Source organism: Myotis yumanensis, unplaced genomic scaffold (genome assembly GCF_028538775.1).
Source record: "Myotis yumanensis isolate MYYU_CA2020_CCGP unplaced genomic scaffold, mMyoYum1.0.hap1 SCAF_5, whole genome shotgun sequence".
NCBI lineage: Eukaryota > Metazoa > Chordata > Mammalia > Chiroptera > Vespertilionidae > Myotis > Myotis yumanensis.
In genome coordinates this window covers 84,331,256-84,351,790 of record NW_027223756.1, presented here as the reverse complement: position 1 = coordinate 84,351,790, position 20,535 = coordinate 84,331,256, and the positions used below count along the sequence as shown (strand labels likewise).

At 44.4% G+C, this 20,535-nt stretch overlaps 1 protein-coding gene across 1 annotated transcript; it reads left to right on the top strand.

Moving 5' to 3' along the window:
• The first annotated feature begins 5,359 nt into the window (after positions 1 to 5,359).
• Positions 5,360 to 20,145, top strand: LOC139010974 (zinc finger protein 709-like). The gene is made up of 4 exons (XM_070416111.1): positions 5,360 to 5,439; positions 17,797 to 17,923; positions 18,129 to 18,189; positions 18,582 to 20,145. The coding sequence occupies exons 1-4, from the start codon at positions 5,437 to 5,439 to the stop codon at positions 20,053 to 20,055; spliced, it is 1,665 nt and encodes a 554-aa protein (XP_070272212.1). The 5' UTR covers positions 5,360 to 5,436; the 3' UTR covers positions 20,056 to 20,145.
• Positions 20,146 to 20,535: the final 390 nt, after the last annotated feature.

The window sequence follows — 20,535 nt, the reverse complement described above, 5'->3', positions numbered from 1 at the left end:
ATGCATGCATACAAGTCCTCTGGTTGATCTCTTAACCCACACCCATTCCCACCCTGCCTTCCCTCATAGGGAAAATAAACAAATGAGACTACATCAAAATAAAAAGCTTCTGCACAGCAAAACAAATAGTCTCATTTGTTTATTTTCTCCTTAGCTTCCATTGTCCTAGGAGCTGTATTGGTAAAGATATTGCCATGCTGTTGCAAATGGTAAGAATTTCTTCTTTTTTCTTTTTTTTTTTTTTACAGCTGTGTAGTATTCCATTGTGTACATATACCACAGTTTTTTTCTTTATTGATTAAGGTATTACATATGTGCCCTTATCCCCCCATTACCCTCCTAGCCCTCACTCATGCCCTCACCCCCCTGGTGTCTGTGTCCATTGGTTAGGCTTATATGCATGCATACAAGTCCTTTGGTTGATCTCTCTCCCTTACCCCCACCCTCCCCTATCTTCTCTCTGAGGTTTGACGTCTGATTGATGCTTCTCTGTCTCTGGATCTGTTTTTGTTTATCAGTTTATGTTGTTCATTATATTCCACAGATGAGTGAGATCATGTGATATTTATCTTTCTCTGACTGGCTTATTTCGCTTAGCATAATGCTCTCCAGGTCCATCCATGCTGTTGCAAATGGTAACAGTTCCTTCTTTTTTACAGCAGCATAGTATTCCATCATGTAGATGTGCCACAGTTTTCTAATCCACTCATCTACTGATGGGCACTTAGGCTGTTTCTAAATCTTAGCTATGGTAAATTGTGCTGCTATGAACATAGGGGTGCATATATCCTATCCGATTGGTGTTTCTGATTTCCTGGGATATGTTCCTAGAAATGGGATTACTGGGTCAAATGGGAGTTCCATTTTTAATTTTTTGAGGAAACTCCATACTGTTTTCAACAGTGGCTGCACCAGTCTGCATTCCCACCAGCAGTGCACAAGGGTTCCTTTTTCTCCACATCCTTGCCAGCACTTGTCTTTTGTTGATTTGTTGATGATAGCCATTCTGACAGGTGTGAGATGGTACCTCATTGTTGTTTTGACTTGCATCTCTCAGATGATTAGTGACTTTGAGCATGTTTTCATATGTCTCTTGGCCTTCTGTATGTCCTCTTTTGAAAAATGTCTATTTAGGTCCTTTGCTGATTTTTTATTGGATTATTTATCTTCCTTTTGTTAAGTTGTATGAGCTCCCTGTACGTTTTGGAGATTAAGCCCTTATTGGACATAACATTGGCAAATATGTTCTCCCATGCAGTGGGCTTTCTTGTTGTTTTGTTGGTTTCTTTTGCTGTGCAGAAGCTTTTTGTTTTGATTTAGTCTCATTTGTTTATTTTCTCCTTAGTTTTCATTGCCCCAGGAGCTGTATCAGTAAAGATATTGCTACGATATATGTCTGCTATTTTGCTGCCTATGGCTTCTTCTAAGATTTTATGGTTTCCTGACTTATGTTTAAGTCCTATATCCATTTTGAGTTTATTTTTGTGTATGGTGTAAGTTGGTGGTCTAGTTTCATTTTTTTGCACGTGTCTGTCCAATTTTCCCATCGTTTATTCAAGAGACTGTCTTGACGCCATTGTATGTTCTTGCCTCCTTTGTCAAATATTGATTGTGCATATGTGCCTTTGATTTTTGTCCTTCCTTCGGACTGATATTTGGTGAATTGACTTTGATTAAGAGGATGGACCTATAATAGAGCAACAACATCTAGAATTGGAAATAGTCCCCTTGTGGGTAATGTTAGGAACTTGATTTTCCAGAATCCATCTTCTTTATAATTCCATGTTAGAATTTGTTAATAGCCTTACTTGTATTAGATTTAGAAGGCAAAAACAAAGAAGGCATTAGTCAGATTTTGGAGAACCATTTGGACAAATAAGTACATAGAAGTTTTAAGAACACCATCTTCCAGCCCATTTTTTAATTCTTTGATTTGTCAAGACTATCATCAAGCCCAGCCAGTATGGTTCAGTGGTTGAGCATCAACAAATGAACCAGGAGGTCATGGTTCGATTCCTAGTCTGGGCACATGTCCAGGTTTTGGGCTCGATCCCCAGTAGGGGGCGTGCAGTAGGCAGCCAATCAATGATTCTCTCTCATCATTGATGTTTCTCTCTCTCTCTCCCTCTCCCTTCCTCTCTGAAATCAATTATATATATATAGCTCGGCTACAGTGTTTTGGCCAGGTTCAAGCCTCGGACTAATGAAAGGACAGGGTCCTCTCATTGCCACGTGCAAGTCCCAGCTGGAAGGGCAGGGCCCTCCCAGCACAATTATAGCCAACAGCTATGGTTGTAAGCTTGAACCTATGGTCCAAACACATGGCCCCACATGCCTTGTGATAGAGTTCGGGTGCATGTAGTTAAGTGAGGTTGAAACTTTCAAGAATGCTGTAAACAACTTGATCACGCCCCTACTTTGCCTCGTGGCATCTGCTATAAAATAAAGACACGGCTTGTGGATACTGGCGCTGTCTCCTCATCAGGGAGCAGCATCCCACAGAGACCCAGCTTTCATTCTATTGTCTGTCTTTTCTCAATCCTTTCACCGCCCCCCCCACTCAGGGTCACTGAACCAGGCTGAGCTGGCATGGCACATAAGGCACCCTGGGGCTGAGTATGCCATGGCCGTGCCAGATATATATATATATATATATATATATATATATATATATATATATATATTTTTTTTTTAAAGAAAACATAGAATTACCATATATTCAAGCAATTCACTCCTTAGGTATATGCCCCCCCAAAATAAAAATATATATCCAAACAAAAACTTGTACATGTAGGTTAATTGCAACATTTATTATTCAGAATAACCAAAGGCTCGAAACAAACTAAATGCCCATTAATAAAGGAATAAACACAATGTGCATTGTTCATAGAATGGAATGACATTTGGCCACAAAAAAGAAATGAAGTATTCATACTTCTACATGCTACTACATGGATGTTCCTTGAAAAAATATGCTAAATTACTAAAGTCAGTTACAAAGACAACATAAATCAAGAACAGGAAAATCTATAAAGACAGAAAGATTAGAGGTTGCCTAAGACCGCAGCTTGGAGGTGGAAAATGGAAAGATGGAGAATTGATAAAGGGCACAGCGCCCCTTTTTTGTGTGTTAACCCTCACCTGAGGATATTCTTTGCATTGATTTCTAGAGTGAAGGGAGGAAGGGAGAGAGAAAGAGGGAACAAAAAAGAAAACATTAGCCCTGGCTGGTTTGACTCAGTGGACAGAGTGTCAACCTATGGACTGTGGGGTCCCGGGTTTCATTCCGGTCAAGGGCACGTGCCCAGGTTGCAGGTTCGATCCCCAGTGGGGGACGTGCAGGAGGCAGCTGATCAATGATTCTCATCATTGATGTTTCTCTCTCTCCCTCTCCCTTTCTCTCTGAAGTCAATGAAAGAAAATATATATATATATATATATATATATATATTAATATATTTTATTGATTTTTTTTTACAGAGAGGAAAGGAGAGGGATAGTTAGAAACATCCATGAGAGAGAAACATTGATCAGCTGCCTCCTGTATGTTATGCCCAGGTTTCAGGATCCCCAAGAGACCACCAGGGAGCCAGCCGTGTCCGATGCAAAAGCAAAGAGTCTTTATTCGAGCTAGCTCGAGCTCCCCCACCCTCGCCGACGCAGCGGCAGGAAGCAGAGAGAGAGACAGCTCCGTGGAGAGAGGGGTTTTATAGTAAGGGGAGTAGAGAGGACTGTGGGCCCTGCTGATTGGCCAGGCGCAAGTCTGGGTCTTGTTACACAGGATGTGGTTGTGTCTATGGCACGCACTTCCCTTGATTATCACTGGTTAGTTTAAAGAAATCCTAGGTGTGGCTAGCAGAGACTTGGGCTTCCGGGAAGAAGCTCCTTGCTGAGCACATGGCTCTGCCCAAAAATGGAGGATTCGGGGCAAGATGGAGGGTGTAGCCCTCGCCCTTTCACTGTACACCCCCTACTGGGGATGTTGTCCGCAACCAAGGTACATGCCCTTGACCGGAATCGAACCTGGGACCTTTTGGTCCGCAGGCCAACGTTCTATCCACTGAGCCAAACCGGTTAGGACCAATGAAAATATATTTTTTTAAAAAGAACAAAGAAAACATCACATGGATTGGTTGCCTCCCAGGTCTGCCCCAACCTTGACCTGCCTGGGATAGAACCTGCAAACCAGGAACCTGCTCCTTGACCAGGAATCGAATCCAAGACCCTTTAGTGTCCTGGCTGATGCTCTAACCACTGAGAACACCAGCCAGGGCTAGTCCCTTCTTTTTAAGATAACAAAAATGTTAAAAAATTGTGATGATTGCACATTATCTGTGAATATACTAAAATACAACCCCGTTAAATTATATACATTAAAGGTATGCATTCCTTGGTAGGTGTATGTATATTAAGCTATTCAAATAAATAAATTAGATATTTGAACCACTGTGTTAAGTATATTGAGTTTTCAGGTACATCCGACCTTTCCAAATCTTTCTTTTTGTTATATTGGTGAAAATAGGAATTCATTTGCTTTAGGGATATTATGGCCATTTTATATTTCAACATTTCTAAGGACACAGTCGAAAACTAAGGAACATTTCCTTTGAGTGTAAAATGTCCAGGTTATGGTTGGTCGGGAAGAATTCCTGCTCCTAGATGACGCTGCCATCAGAACCGGCCCCTTGGGAGGTCCCGGGACCCTAAACCGCCACAGATATGGAGGTGGAGGAAGGATGGATGGAGGTCTCAACCTGCCAGCATTCAAAGATCAAATGGAGCCAGACTATTTACGTTACGTTAAATGGGTTTGTAAACAAGCTCCATCTGGAAACTGGGTCTGGAATTCCCTTCGCACACCTGTGTCCCCACATTCAGAAAGCGGGGCAGGGAGATGCCAGGGCCCCTGTAGAACCAGGACAAAGTGGTGTTAAAAGTATAAACGGCCCTGGCCTGTTTGGCCCGGTGGATAGAGCGCCGGCCTGCAGACCGAGGGGTCCCGGGTCGGACTCCGGTCGGAGGCATATAGCTTGGCTGCAGGCTCCTCCCCACCTGGTCCCTGGTCAGGGCCTGTGCAGGAGGCCACCTGTCCATGTGTTTTTCTCACATCGAAGTTTCTCTGTCTTTTCCTCTCTCTAAAAATCAATGGGAAAATAGGATTAAAACAAAAAGAGAGTATAAACGGTTTGGGAAGGGACAGGCCCCGCCCACCAACCAAAGCTGGTTCTGCCGAGCGTTGACCTGCACCGCCCGCCCCCCTACCTTGTCACTCAGGAATAAGGAAGGCAGAACTGTCCAATCAGGGAAGGTGGGTGGGGCCACGTCTGCCAGAAGCGTGGGTGCTCCTGTCGTGGGTGCTCCTGTCGTGGGTGCGCTCCCGGCCCCATAGCCTCACCAGTGTTTTAAACAGTGTCGGACCCTGGGAGCCGTCGGAAAATGGTGAGTGTGCGCGGGGGCGTCCTCAAGGCGCTGGGTGGACTCGACTGTGAGGGACCTGGCCGCCACGCCGGCAAGTGAGGAGGCTGCGGCCCCAGTCGGCTGTGGAGGCGGCTCTGCTGGGTCTCGGACCTCTCGGACCCCCCCGGGCGCTCCCCGTCCCCCCCGGGCGCTCTCCGTCCCCCCGGGCGCTCTCCGTCCCCTCACTCCCCGTCCCCCCCGGGCGCTCTCCGTCCCCCCCCACCCCCACCCGGGCGCTCTCCGTCCCCTCACTCCCCGTCCCCCCCCGGGCGCTCTCCGTCCCCCCGGGCGCTCTCCGTCCCCTCACTCCCGGTCCCCCCCCGGGCGCTCTCCGTCCCCCCGGGCGCTCTCCGTCCCCTCACTCCCCGTCCCCCCCGGGCGCTCTCCGTCCCCCCGGGCGCTCTCCGTCCCCTCACTCCCCGCCCCCCCCCCACCCTTCCGTCCCCCCCCGGGCGCTCTCCGTCCCCCCCGGGCGCTCTCCGTCCCCGCCCCCCCCCCCACCCGGGCGCTCTCCGTCCCCTCACTCCCCGTCCCCCCCCCCCCCACGCTCTCCGTCCCCGCCCCCCCCCCCCCCGGACGCTCTCCGTCCCCCCCCCCACCCCCACCCGGGCGCTCTCCGTCCCCTCACTCCCCGTCCCCCCGGGCGCTCTCCGTCCCCTCACTCCCCGTCCCCCCCGGGCGCTCTCCGTCCCCCCGGGCGCTCTCCGTCCCCTCGGGCTCGCAGCGCGGGGCGGGGGCAGCCTGGAGCCGGATGCCCTGTGCCATCGCGGGGCGCGGGGACTTGGGTCCCGGAGCCTCTCCCGGCAGCTCTGCACCCACAGCCCCGCGTCTCCTGGATGGTGCGGGGACCACGGGGAGTTCCCACGGGTCATTGTGACTCTGCCTCCGGGGGTTCGTGCGTGGGAGGAGCTGTGGTCTGTGGTCTCCGGTCCCTTCTTCTCAGAGACCTGAAGTTTTTGAAATGTTCGGGGGGCGGGGTCTCAAACCCAGGACCCTGTCCCTCCGGCCTGGCTCTTCCTGGGACTGGCACTAAATCCATAAATGTTCATATTTCTGCCTGCATTCTCGAACGCCGCCTTTGGTCTCCGATTCAGAGCATCCACTGTTTCTCTTCCAGCGGGCATTTCTAAAACAGATATATATTGATTGTTTATCATTTTTCTACATTCAGTGGATGACTCACTTTATTTCGTTGTTGCCCTGCCCGAGTCGCTCAGTTGGCTTCAGCGTTGTGGGTTCGATCCCAGGTCAGGGCAGACAAGAAGCAACAAACGAATGCATAATGAGTGGAAAACAAATCTCTCTCCCTCCCCCCCCCCCCCTTCCTTTCTCTCTAAACTCAATTCTAAAAATAAATATTTTTTGTGTGTAGTTGTGTTTACATGAGAGGAAAGCTGAGGATCACCACCTGGAATACGGTGTATGAAATCCCTGCCCCCTGTCCCAGGACCCTCCCTGGGCACAGACATCCCAGGAAGTCCTTGGCTGGAGATCCTCTTTGGAAACTTTTCTGGGTGTTCGGCCCCTTCCCTGGGATTGTCACTTAAAAAGACGTATTTACTTTGTTTTTGGTGTCCATTTGTCAATGAGAATAAAATGCATTTAATCAATACTCTTGAAAGGTGATATAAAATAGTTATTTCCAAAGAGGTATGAGAGATCAATTTCAGGAAGAAAAAAAATTCCAGTGTTACATCGAATGCGTTTGAACTTCGTGTTTCTCATTTTCCCCCCCTGAGCGGTGCCTATAAATTTCTGTACTTTTCTGAAGTGCCTTCGTTCTTTTGTTTTGAGGAGGGAGGGTGCTCAAATGGAATTCCAGGGCTTAAGATTTGAACATCAGAAGTGTTCAAGTGTGCTTATTTAAGAACTTTCTTCTTGTCATAGAAATAGCAAATCATTATTTTCCGAAAGTAATAAGTACTTGTGGTTTTTCTTTTTTTTTCTACAACACATCACCTGTCCACTGAATTGTGTGTTAGCCTCCCCAAGTCAAGTCTTTGCCCATAAAAATTTATCCCTCCTATATCCTCCTTCCCCTCCCTCCCCCTGGCAGTACCAGTGTTGTCCCTGTTCATGAGTTTTTTTCTCTTTTCTTTTTTTTTTTTTTTTTTGCTCAATCCCTCCATTCACCCCTCCCAACACCCCCTCTTGCCCGCCCACCCGCCTCCCCTCCCCCAGTGGTTTTTCTTGTTGAACTAGAAGTATGGCTTACAGCAGAGGTTCTTAACTTTCTGGCCCTTTAAATACAGTTCCTCATGTGACCCAACCATAAAATTATTTTCGTTGCTACTTCATAACTGTAATGTTGCTACTGTTATGAATCATAATGAAAATATCTGATATGCAGGATGGTCTTAGGTGACCCCTGTGAAAGGGTCGTTCAACCGCCAAAGGGGTCCCGACCCACAGGTTGAGAACCGCTGGGACTCTAGGATGTGGAACCTTCTGAAAGTGGCTCTCCTGTCCTGTGGGAAGCAGGCTGCTCCTCTGAGCTGATTCCAATGCTTGTGTTTCTTTCCTTTGGATCCTTTATCCACTGACTAGTGCAGGCCTTTGGCTCTAGTTTCCCTGAGTGTAGGGGACAATGCTCCAATCAACCAAGCCACACTGGCCAGCATGTAATTGTTCATATTTTCCCACCTTCAATGGATGCCTCACATTAAAGATTATTTTATGTGAGGGGAAAGTTGTGAATACCACGTGGAATATGCTCTGTGAATCCCCATTCCTTTACCCGCAGGACCTTTCCTGGGCACCGGTATCCTATGGGCAGTCCTTTGGGTGGAGGTTCTTTTTTGAAACTTTCCTCCATTTTCTGTCCTGTCATACTGCCCCTCTCTGATACTGTCCCGGCCAAGAGACAGACAAAAGAGGCTGACAACTCCAGCATTGCATCACGAGTTTATGAAGGGAAACGACCTCCAGGGGGACCCTGTGTGGGTGCAGGCAAGACCATGCGGTATCCTGCCATGGCCAGCGTTATGTAATTAAATAGAACAGGGCAGGAAGGACTGGTGTACTGGTGCTTGCCCACCCCGGATTAGGAAAAAACACTTTATTTATTTTTAAAATATATTTTATTGATTTTTTACAGAGGGGAGAGGGATAGTTAGAAACATCGATGAGATAGAAACATCGATCAGCTGCTTCCTGCACACTCCCTGCTGGGGATGTGCCTACAACCAAGGCTCATTCATGCCCTTACCGGAATCGAACCTGGAACCCTTGAGTCCGCAGGCCGACGCTCCATCCACTGAGCCAAACCTGTATGACAAGGAAAAACACTTTAAATACTTGCCCTGGGGCAAAGCAATGGCCTGTTCCCGTAAGCAACTCCCTGTGGGACACAGGGAGGGAGTCTATCCGGTCTGAGGGGATTTAGGGCGTCAGTCTCTAATCTGCCTAGATCTAACTTGTGTACAGTCTTCTCTACACCCTCCCTGGGTTTGTCACCTTGAAACTATTTAGTCACTTTTCTTCATTATCCATTTTTCAACAAATGTAAAATGTATTTAAGCAAATCTTGAGCCCTGGTTGGTTTGGCTCAGTGGATAGAGCGTTGGCCTTCGGACTGAAGGGTCCTAGGTTTGATTCAGCCAAGGGCACATGCCCAGGTTGTGGGCTCGATCCCCAGTAGGGGGTGTGCAGGAGGCATCCGATCAATGATTCTCATCATTGGTGTTTCTATTTCTCCCTCTCTGAAATCAACAAAGATATATATTTTTTAAAAATCTATTTTATTGATTTTTTGCAGAGAATAAGGGAGAGGGATAGAGAGTTAGAAGCATCGATGAGAGAGAAACATCGATCAGCTGCCTCCTGCACACTCCCTACTGGAGATGTGCCCGAAACCAAGGTACATGCCCTTGACCGGAATTGAACCTAGGACCCTTCAGTCTGCAGGCCGACGCTCTATCCATTGAGTCAAACTGATTAGAGCTAAAAATCTTGAAAGACCTTTTAGGCTTCAGTTCTTTCTCTCTCTCCCCCCTCTCTCCCCCCCTCCCTCCCTCCCTCCCTCCCTCCCTTCCTCGCTTCCTCCCTTCCTCCTTTCCTTCCTTCCTTCCTCTCTCTCTTTCTTTCTTTCTCTTTTCTCCCTCCCCCGCCCCCCCCCCCTCCCCCAGGCTTCAGTTCTTACGTTGAGGAAACTGTCAGCTGGATTCAGTTTAAGGTTCTCATGCATCCCTGGGCTGGAGCTTCTCTCAGTTTAGAGGGCTAATTCCAGAGGGCTCCCCAGGTATTAAGTACCTTTACTGCTGCTCCCCCTGCCTATGCTGCATTAAAGATCCTGACCCTCAGGGTTAAGGGGACAGCACCCATGGCACCCCTGCGGCACGGCCAAAAGATTGGTTCAAGCCAACTTAAGTCAGGGGTCCTTAAATTCTATAAAGCAACCAGTTGTTGTGGGGGAGGGGCCTAACCCTGATGGCATTGATTTGAGGCCCTCCGGAGGAAACATATATATAAACACGAGTAGAGAGGGATACCTTTTCATTGGCCTATATTCAGTGACCAAACGAAACAAAACAAAGTTGGGAAAGACAGAGGGAGGGAACAAAAACAGTTTGATCCAGTTGAAAATCCAAAGTACAGTATACTCAAAAAGATCAAGGGACACTGTTTAATTCGGGGCCTTTACCACAGGTTCTGAATTAATTTTGTCATGTCCTGTAATGCACAAAGCTTTATACAAGTAGTCAGTACTAAGTTTCAAATTACAGTTATATTAGGATCACACTAAATGTAAATAAGGTGCCCCTAGTAATGTTAGTGGGGTACTGAATATAAATAGGGAACAGAATCTTTGAGAACAGGCCTCATTAAAAAGAGCAGAATATCGTAGGTATATTTCAGCCTGGTTATCTTCTGTCTCTTTCCAATTCTGAAGGTGGTGGGTTGCCCTGTGACCTTAATTCTGTGACAGATCTTAGAAGAGTCATTGATTTTAAGTTTCTTTGCTATTTTCTTGTGAGAATGGGAATAGCACCTCCTGAGCTCCATAGTGCTACATGAAAAATCAGAGCTCTCTGACTCCACGTTTCAATGTTTCACTGCTGATGTGTTGGAAAAACCCAATATTCATCCTGAGTAGGGAAAACCCCAGTTCTTCCCTCTGGCAAGTCTTTACTTTCTCTCTCTCTAACTTTCACTTCTGACAGTTCTAGTCATCAAATGTGTGAAAGGTTTTCTCACAACAAGCAATTCTCAGTGATCCCAGCTGGGTGTCCTACACCTTAACTCAAATAACACTATCTTCCCAGAGAAATGTCAGATCCCACTGGTTAAGGGCTCAGTCCCATAAAACATCCCCCCCACCAACACCCCCAAACAACTTCAGATAACTATTGCAGGTAGTATGTCCCAAGTTTTCTCTCAACTTCTGTCCAAATCAAAGGTTCCCATAACTTCCTGCTTGGGTTCAATCAGTTTGCTAGAGTGGCTTATAGAATTCAGAAAAAAGACAGTTACATTTACCAGTTTATTACTAGTAGAGCAGCGGTCGCCAACCATTGGTCCGAGGGCCACTGGTGGTCCGTGAGGTCCGACAGGTTGTCGATCGCTGTATTAGAGGATATGATAAAGGATCCAGATCAATACCCAGATGAAGAGTAAGACTGAGTGAGGTCTGTTGGGGTGCCTCAACCTCCCACTACATGGATGTGCTCACCAAACTGGAGGCTCTCCGAACCCCATCCTTACTGGGATTTTATGGAGATTTCCTTGTGTAGGTATGATCAGGTATTAACTCCATTTTTAACCCCTCTGCCCTCTCTGTGGGATGGGAGTGGGGCTGAGAATTCCACACCCCTATTTATGGTCTGATCTTTCTGGTGAGGGCCCTTATTCAGATCCCCAACCAGGGTTTATTCACTGGAACAAAATGTGCTCCTAGTGCCCTTTGGAATTTAGAAGAATTTTAGGAGCTCTGTGCCAGGAACTTGGTCCAGAGACCAAGAGATATATTTTCTATTATTTGACAGCTGACAACCCTTTCATTTCCCTGTGTGTCCCACATTTGTACAAGGTGATATAAAAACCTGGCTGCTCACTCCTTTGGTGCTGCAGGAGATCCAGCCCATAAAAGCCCCCTCTGTGTCTGTGTATAGGAACTCTCACCCTATCCCACCCCTAACCTCAATCAAAACCCCAGGCCAGCCCAGCCGACATGGCTCTTGTTCAGTGTCCACCTATGAACCAGAAGGTCATGGTTTGATTCCCTGTCAGGGCACATGCCCAGGTTGTGGGCTCGAGCCCCAGTGTGGGGTGTGCAGGAGGCAGCCAATCAATGATTCTTTCTCATCATTGATGTTTCTCTCTCTCCCTCTCCCTTCCTCCCTGAAATCAATAAAAATACATTTAATTTAAAACAGCAACAACAAAAAAAACAGGCCAGGCTCCTTTCCTTGCTCTCTCAAGGCAATTTGCACCTGCTTGTGAGGCCTGCCCTGCTTTCCACAAGACTCTGCCTCAGTTATGTAATCATAAACCCCTTCATCCTGTTAGACGTGTGTTAGTCTCCACAATCAACCAAACCTTGGATGGGGCCGGGGGTCTCATCTCTGCAGGTTATAGGAAATGTAACATGGCATATATATTGCAATTATTTGTTCTATTGGCAAATCCTCCAGATATTTTCATTATCAATAACCTTGTTTTGAAATAGTATATATGATGATGAGTTTATGTAACCCATTCTTTTTAAAGACACTTGGCTTGTTACCAGTTTTTCTGTCCGAACCATGAATAAAACCTCAGATTGCCACATTACAGGACAAACATATAAATTATATTCTTTTCCAACCTTAGTTACTTCTTAAATTTTTTTCATCAAATATATTCAGAAAAGATTGTACAGCCCTGGCCAAGTGGCTCAGTTGGTTGGCGGGCCATCCTGTACACCAAAAGATTGCGGGTTTGGTTCTCGGTCAGGGCACATACCTAGGTTGTGGGTTTATTCACAACCTCTCTCTCTTTCTCTCTCTCAAATCAATAAACATATCCTATAAAAATAATAAAAGACTGTACAACCTGTATTGGGATAAGACTTAGTAATAACAATATGAACACCTTTGGAGTCGTCAAGATTTATAAACGGCCTGTGGGCAGTGGTGAGGGTTTCCTAGTGTTCCCGTCTATGACTCATCTCTGTCCTGCCCCATGGATGACCACTGTCTCTATTCGTTATTCTTTTTTTTAAACATCTTTAATATCATGGGTCCCCCTTTTAAAAAATATGTTTTTTATTTGTTTGAGGGTAAAGGGAGAGAGAAATAGAAACATTGATTGGCTGCTTTCTGCACTCCCCTACTGGGGATCAAGCACACAATGTGCCCTGACCAGGAATCAAACCAGCGGCTTCTTGGTGTATAGGTTGATGCTCAACCACTGAGCAACACTGGCTGAGCTCCATTCTTTATTCTTCATAAAACCTTGAAAATGACCTGCAGTTCTGGCTGCCTGCTGCCATGAAAGCCAAACTTGTGAGACAGGTTCTGGTTGAGAAGTAATGAGGTTTATTCAGGTGTTGACAACCTGAGAAAATGGCAGGCTCATGCCTTCAAAACCATCTTAGCATCTCAGTGCAGGCAGGGTTTTTATATATAGAGAGAGAAGTTATGTAAAAGATGCTGGTGGGCCACCATTTCCCACCATGGTAGGAGAGTTTAACCAAGGAAGTATTCATACCAAAAAAGAGATCAGGTGGAGGGGATGTGGATGTGCAGGCAGTGTTCTTGGTAGTTCCTATATGGAACTTTAATGTCAGCATACAGGAATTGGTTAGTGCTAGTCAAATCTGCATATGCCAGATTTGTTACTACTTTAAACCATATAATTTCTTCATTAGTTACTACTTTATCAGTCCATCCAGGAAATGAGACCAGCCACTAACTTGTTCAAGCTATTTATTCAAGTAGCTTGACATGTTCCAGGATACATTCTTCATAGGGATGAACATACTTCTTTGGTTATACCCTCCTGCCATGGTGGGGAATGGTGGCCCACCAGCATGTTTTACATAACTTATCAAAAACATTGATAATTATAGTCAACAAAACTGCTACTTTGCTTGCCAATCTGCAAAAACCTTTAGATTCTCTATCTAAAGTTGTCATAGAAAATAAAATTGCCATCCAGCCAGGGCTATTATTTCTTTATTTGACAAAGCTGTGCACATACTTTAAACATATCAAATAGGCCTAATTAGTTTAAACTTTCTTTTTTAGAAAGGAGAGAGAATAAATCCTTGAGATATTCCAGGAGCCAGTTGTAATGATTCAAAGCCAATTCTAAGTCAAGAAAAAATCTCTTAAAATTTAAAACCCAGGCCCTTGCTGGCTTGGCTCAGTGGATAGAGCATAGGACTGAAGGGCTTCGGGTTCAATTCCAGTCAAGGGCACATGCCTGAGTTGTGGTCTCGATCCCCAGTAGGGGGCGTGTGGGAGGCAGCCGATCAATGATTCTCTCTCATTATTGATGTTTCTATCTCTCTCTCCCCTCTCCCTACCTCTCAAATCAATAAAAAAATATTTAAAAAAAATTTAAGACCCGGGAAGGTTGTGAAACATACTTGGCCAAAAGATCATATGTCATTATGAAACAAATTATTTACCCAAGTAACAACAATAGGAATCACACACAAACACAGGCTACAAAACTTGACTTCTTAGGATTAAAGAGAGAGGTTTTTAAGGAATCAAGTACCTGATTAACACAATATGACATATGATTATTTAATGATATGTAGAATCTTTGCTCTCTAGGCAGATATAGGAAAAATATTTTTCCCTTTTAACAGACTGAAAAAGAACAAAACAAATTCTATATTAGCTTACTTTTGATAGATTCATTTACCTAATTAAATTCATTACCTATGTATTTCCCTCAAGATCTTTCTTTACAAACCTTATCCATTCAGAAATAACCAGCTTTAGAGCAATAAGTATTTCATATTTTATATCTTCTACCTGCTGGATGTTATGCCCAGATTTCAGGATCCCCAAGAAACCACATCAGGGAGCCAGCCATGTCCGATGCAAAAGCATAAGAGTCTTTATTCGAGCTAGCTCGGCTCCCCCACCTTGCCGACACAGCAGCAGGAAGCAGAGAGAGACATAACTCTGTGTGGAGACGGGTTATATAGGCGGAGTTGGAGTAAGGGGAGGAGAAAGGACTGTGCTCTGCCGATTGGCCAGGCACAAGTCGGTGTCTTGTTCCTGGGTGTGGCTAGCAGAGGCTTAGACTTCCGGGAAGAAGCTCCTTGCCAAGCATGTGGCCAAGGTAAGATGGAGTGCTTACCCTGGGGCAAGATGGAGGGCATAGCCCTTACCCTGGGGCAAGGTGGAGGGCGTAGCCCTTACCCTGGGGCAAGGTGGAGGGCGTAGCCCTTACCCTGGGGCAAGGTGGAGGGCCTAGCCCTCGCCCTTTCACCGGAGTCCATTCATTGTCTTCCCTAGCTGAGTTTAGACAGAGACCCCCAAAAGCTAGTAACCTTTGAAGTCCTAGCAAAGGTCAGAACTGCACCACCCAGTTAATCTAGGAACCACCCAGTTAATTTAGGTAATAATAGCTGAAGCATCCTCACCTTAGTTCCCTTAATTCCTTAGATACTTGTGTAGATCCTTGTTGATTATTGTTGATCATATATTCTGCCTATTTCTGGAAATTGTCTACCAATGAGCTAATCCATGTGTCATTCAAACCTCCTTACCCTAAGGCTACCCCAGACAAACCTCCTTACCCTAGGGCTACCCAAGATCAAATAAAAGCTTGGAGCGGCCTGAGCATCAGTGGAAGTCCTTCGGGACTTGCCCGCCTGGTCCCCCAATATTGCAAAATTATCTCGTGTCTTTTTCTTTCACTTGTGTGCGGCTCCTCTTTCAGATACCGAACCCTATTCCACGCAGAACGTGGAGGGAGAGAACGTGGAGGGAGTGTTACTCGACACTACCAAACCATATAATTTCTTTCCAATTTAATTATAATTGTTAACTCAGAAACCTTGATCTTTCTTAATGGCAACTAAAAGCAATCAATTAACATTCTTTATATTGATATTTTATGAATACGTTCCATAATTTCTAGAAAGAGGCAAAACACACTCAGATTTTCAAGAGACATATTTCAAATAAAATGTAAGATATATTAACAGACCTAAATCTGCCCTCTAGCTTCTCTGCAATAAGAAGCTTCATCTACTCTACTGTTGATTCCTTATGTATTCTGCATTTCTGACTGCGGTCTATCTCCATTTTTGTTTCCTATCTCTTTGTTGAAATTCTCACTTAAGTATATCTACTCTTCCTCTATGTTTATTGAGCATTTTTATGACCAATGTTTTGAATACTGCCTGTGGTAGATTGCTTGCCTCCATTTCGTTGAGTTCTTTTTCTGGAATTTTGTCTATTTCATTTGGGACATGTTTCTTTCTCTCCTCATTTTGGCTGCCTCCCTGTGTTTTTATGTCTCCTGATCTTGGTGGAGTGGGCTTCTGTAGTGGATATTCTGTAGATCCCAGTGAAACAGTCTCCCCAGTTACCTGAGCTGGGCACTCCAGATGTTCCCTTATTTGGGCTGTGTGCACCCTGGTGGTGTAGTCTAGCCTCAGTTGGGGTTGGCATGTCAATGGGAGGATTTACCCTCAGGCCAATTGGCTAAAATATCTGGCCTCAACCACAGACTGCCCCTTGAGTATGTCGCTCATGGAAGTGGTTGCATGGTGCTCTGGCATAGTCTAAAGCTGACCACCAAAAAAATAAAATAAAAATAAATTTAAAATAATAAAGCTGGCCACTAAGTGTGCTGTCTCTGTGGCCTCATTGGAAGTTTAGGCTAAGATCAGCTGCCATCTGTACCCTGCCCAAGGCCACTCGGTATGAACGACAAAGTGATCTGCAGATGTCTGCTATTGTGCTGGGCTTGGAGGTGCCTAGGAGAGGCCAAGATGCAATCTGTGGTGGTCTACTGCTAGTGTCAGGTCTGGGACCACTTAGCAAGAGGTATGGGGCACATTGAGGCCAGATGCTTTGGTGGTAGTGAGGGGGTGGGGGGGAGAGTTATGAATCTTTGAAAGATTTTAGGAAAGTCAGTAGCATGATCCAAGACAGGCTTTTGTGTGGAAAATTCACTGGAAACAGTTTGGCTGGACCTGCAAGATGAGTGGGGCAACATTTCAGAGAGTCACCAGGGCAGTTTATCCAGGTTGATGGAGACTCAGGTATGGCCACCTACAGGCTCTATGGGGAAAGGCTCAGCAAAGGAACAATGGCTTCTTCCAGCATTTCTGTCTGGGAAAAAGCTGCCCCTCTAGCTCTTGCCTTAAATCCAGACAATTCAGTTCTTCCCTCCTGGTGTCTTTTTAAAAGTATATGTATTTTATTGAGTTTTTACAGAAAGGAAGGGAGAGAGAGTTAGAAACATCGATGAGAGAGAAACATCGATTAGCTGCCTCCTGCACACCTCCTATTGGGGATGTGCCCACAACCAAGGTACATGCCCTTGACTGGAATCGAACCTGGGATCTTTCAGTCTGCAGGCAGATGCTCCATCGACTGAGCCAAACCGGTCAGGGCCCTGGTGTCTTTTGAGCTGCTGACTCGGCAGTGGAACTCAGATCAAGTGAGTTTGAGTAAGTGCATGCACAGGACCTTTAGGAGGAATATTTAGGACTCCAGCAGCCCTGTCTCACTCAGCCGTCATCCCCACTGGCTTTCACAGTCAGATGTTATGGGAACTTCTTTTCCCAGCGCTGGGAGCTCTTGCTCCTCAGGGGGGAACTTCTGTAGCTGAGATAGCCCTCCTAATTTTTAACCATCACACATGGGTGAGAGAACAGCTCGTTGCACATTTCCACCCCTTATAAGTCTCAATGTGGCTTCTTTTTTATATTCTTAGTTATAGGAATTTTGTTCAGCCAAATTTTAGGTGGTTCTCAATGATGGTTGTTCTATAGTATAGTTATAATTTTGATGTGCTTGTGGGAGGATGCAAGTACAGCATTTACCTACTTCACCATCTTGACTGGAAGCCCTCAGGGTGGAAGTCTTAAAATTATAATATTGGTTTTATTTGAATAGCATTTGTCATTTCTCATCATGCTCTGCCATTAGAGAAAAATAAGATGTAATGTGATCACTGTAAAGAAGTATTAATTTTCATGTGTTTATGATAAGGTTAAATTTATATGGAAGGAAATGTGAACCCAGAATATTTTGATGATAAAAGTCATAGACTAAATATATGGAGACAACAGAATTATATGTAACCTTCCTGTAAATAAAGTCTGGGTGTCCAGTGCTGTCAGTCTCATGTACTGTGCACGTATTTGTACTATTTTAGGACTCAGTAACCTTTGAGGATGTGGCTGTGAACTTCACTCTGGAGGAGTGGGCTTTAATGGCTACTCCACAGAAGAAACTCTACAGAGATGTGATGTGGGAAACCTTCAGGAACCTGGCCTCCTTAGGTATGGATGACAACTTTCTTCACCTTGTTAATTAGAGGACAAGTGTTTCTTGCCCATCAAAGTTGTTCTAATGTGTATAATGTGGGAAGGGAGGACACTGATAAATAAACTGGGCGTGGTCACAGCTCATCATAGAAATAGAATCTAATGATGTTTCTGTAATTTCTACCACTTTTGGAATAAATTTTCTGGGTCTGTATTTTAGGAAAGGATTGGAAAAACCATGACATTGAAGATCTGTACAGAAACCAGAGGAGAAAACGAACGTGAGTCACACTCAATAGAAAACACTGTTTTACATGAGAAACCTGTTATGCTATGAAATTTTAAAAAGAAACAAACAAAAAACCCTGCTTCAAAATTGACCTCTCAGAAAATTTCCACCAAATTACTTTCTTATGTATGACAAAGGCATTCAGTATTTGAAAACTAGTTCAAATGAAGAACAGCGTTAATAAACCCTGTATATGAATGTCACTGTTTGATAATAGCAAGGCCGAAGTCCTCTTGCACAGCATCCCGTTTATTCAATTTAAGCCATTTAAATAAGGCAGAAAACCTACTTTTTTGCTATAAATCATAGAAATATAGTTCAAATATTCTAATAAATATAAGATCATAAGTAAATCATGAAGAATATGCTTCTTCTTTTTTCCAGAAGTCCTGTGGTAGAGAGAATCTGTGATGGGAAAGTGGGTTGTCAGTGTGAAGACAACTTCATCCCTATTTCAGATCTCAATCTGAATGAGAAATCGCTTGGAGGAAAGCCATGTAAATACAGTGTGTGTGGGAAATCCTCCATACAACATTCGTCTCATAATGGAAACGTCAGATGTCACACTGAACACAAGCCATGTAACTATCAGAAATATGGAGAGAAGCCATATACACGTTATCTCCAGTGTATTAAAAAACATGAAAGGAATCACAATGGAGAGAAACCTTTTGAACATAATATATGTGGTGAAGCCTTCAGTCCCAGCTATGTTGAAGTAGATGAAAAAACTCATACTGGGGAAAAACTTTTTAAATATAAGGAATGCAGGGTAGCATTTAGTGATCTCTCAATCCTTCCAGCACACGTGACCATTCACTCTGGAGATGAACTTTATAAATGTAAGGAAAATGAGAAAGCATCCATCTCTCCCAGTTTATATCAAATACCTGGAAGGAGTCACACTGGAGAGAAACCCTGTGAATGTAAGCAATGTGGTAAAGCCTACAGAGATCGCAGTTCCTTCAAAATACATGAAAGAAGTCACTCTGGAGAGAAACCCTATAAATGTAAGCAATGTGGTAAAGCCTACAGAGATCGCAGTTCCTTCAAAACACATGAAAGAAGTCACTCTGGAGAGAAACCCTATAAATGTAAGCAATGTGGTAAAGCCTACAGAGATCGCAGTTCCTTCAAAACACACGAAAGAAGTCACTCTGGAGAGAAACCCTATAAATGTAAGCAATGTGGTAAAGCCTACAGAGATCACAGTTCCTTCAAAACACATGAAAGAAGTCATTCTGGAGAGAAACCCTATGAATGTAAAACCTGTAGGAAAGCATTCGCTTGTCTCAGTTACCTTCGAAAACATGAAAAGATGCACACAGGAGAGAAACCCTATGAATGTAAGCAATGTGGCAAAGCCTTCAAATATTGCAGTTCCTTACAGTCTCACAAAATGAGTCACACAGGAGAGAAGCGCTATGAATGTATGGGATGTGGTAAAGCTTACAGTGGTCACACTGCCTTAAAAACACACCAAAGAATTCACACAGAAGAGAAACCCTATAAATGTAAGGACTGTGGATCAGCCTTTAGATATTACAGTTCTTTACAAATACATGAAAGATCTCACACTGGAGAGAAACCCTATGAATGTAAAACATGTGGAAAAGAGTTCAATTATCTTAATAATTTTCGAAGACATGAAAGAGTTCACACAGGAGAGAAACTCTATGAATGTAAGCAATGTGGTAAATGTTACAGCGATCACACTTCCTTCAAAACACACGGAAGAAGTCACATGGGAGAAAAGCCCTATGAATGTAAAACATGTAGTAAAGCATTCGGTAGTCCCAATTATCTTCGTAAACATAAAAGGAATCACACTGAAGAGAAACCTTATGAATATAGATGACATAGTAAAGCAAGATATTACACTACCCTAGAGTCACATGAGTGGATTTCCATAGCAGAGAAACACTATGACTGTAAGCAATGTGGTAAAGGTTATAACAATTACACTTCCTTAAAAACACACAAAAGAAGTCACATTGGAGAGGAACCCTATGAATGTAAAACATGTGGAAAAGAGGTCACTTGTCTTAATTATCTTCGAAGACATGAAAGGACTCACACATGAGAGAAACCCTATGAATGTAAGCAATGTGGTAAAGGTTATAGTGATCACACTTCCTTAAAAACACACGAAAGAAGTTACACTAGAGAGAAACATTATGAATGTAAAACATGTGGAAGAGTTCAGTTGTCTTAATTATCTTAGAAAACGTGAAAGGACGCACACAGAAAAACCCTATGAATGTAAGCAGTGTGGCAATGGTTACAGCGATTTCACAGCTTTAAAAACACACAAAAGTAGTCACACTGGAGAGGAAAT

Excerpts from the sequence above, each read along its gene's own strand:
- LOC139010974 (XM_070416111.1), top strand. Across the intron at positions 17,924-18,128 it reads CAGGAACCTGGCCTCCTTAG|GAAAGGATTGGAAAAACCAT; the intron begins GTATGGATGACA and ends TCTGTATTTTAG. Across the intron at positions 18,190-18,581 it reads AACCAGAGGAGAAAACGAAC|AAGTCCTGTGGTAGAGAGAA; the intron begins GTGAGTCACACT and ends TCTTTTTTCCAG.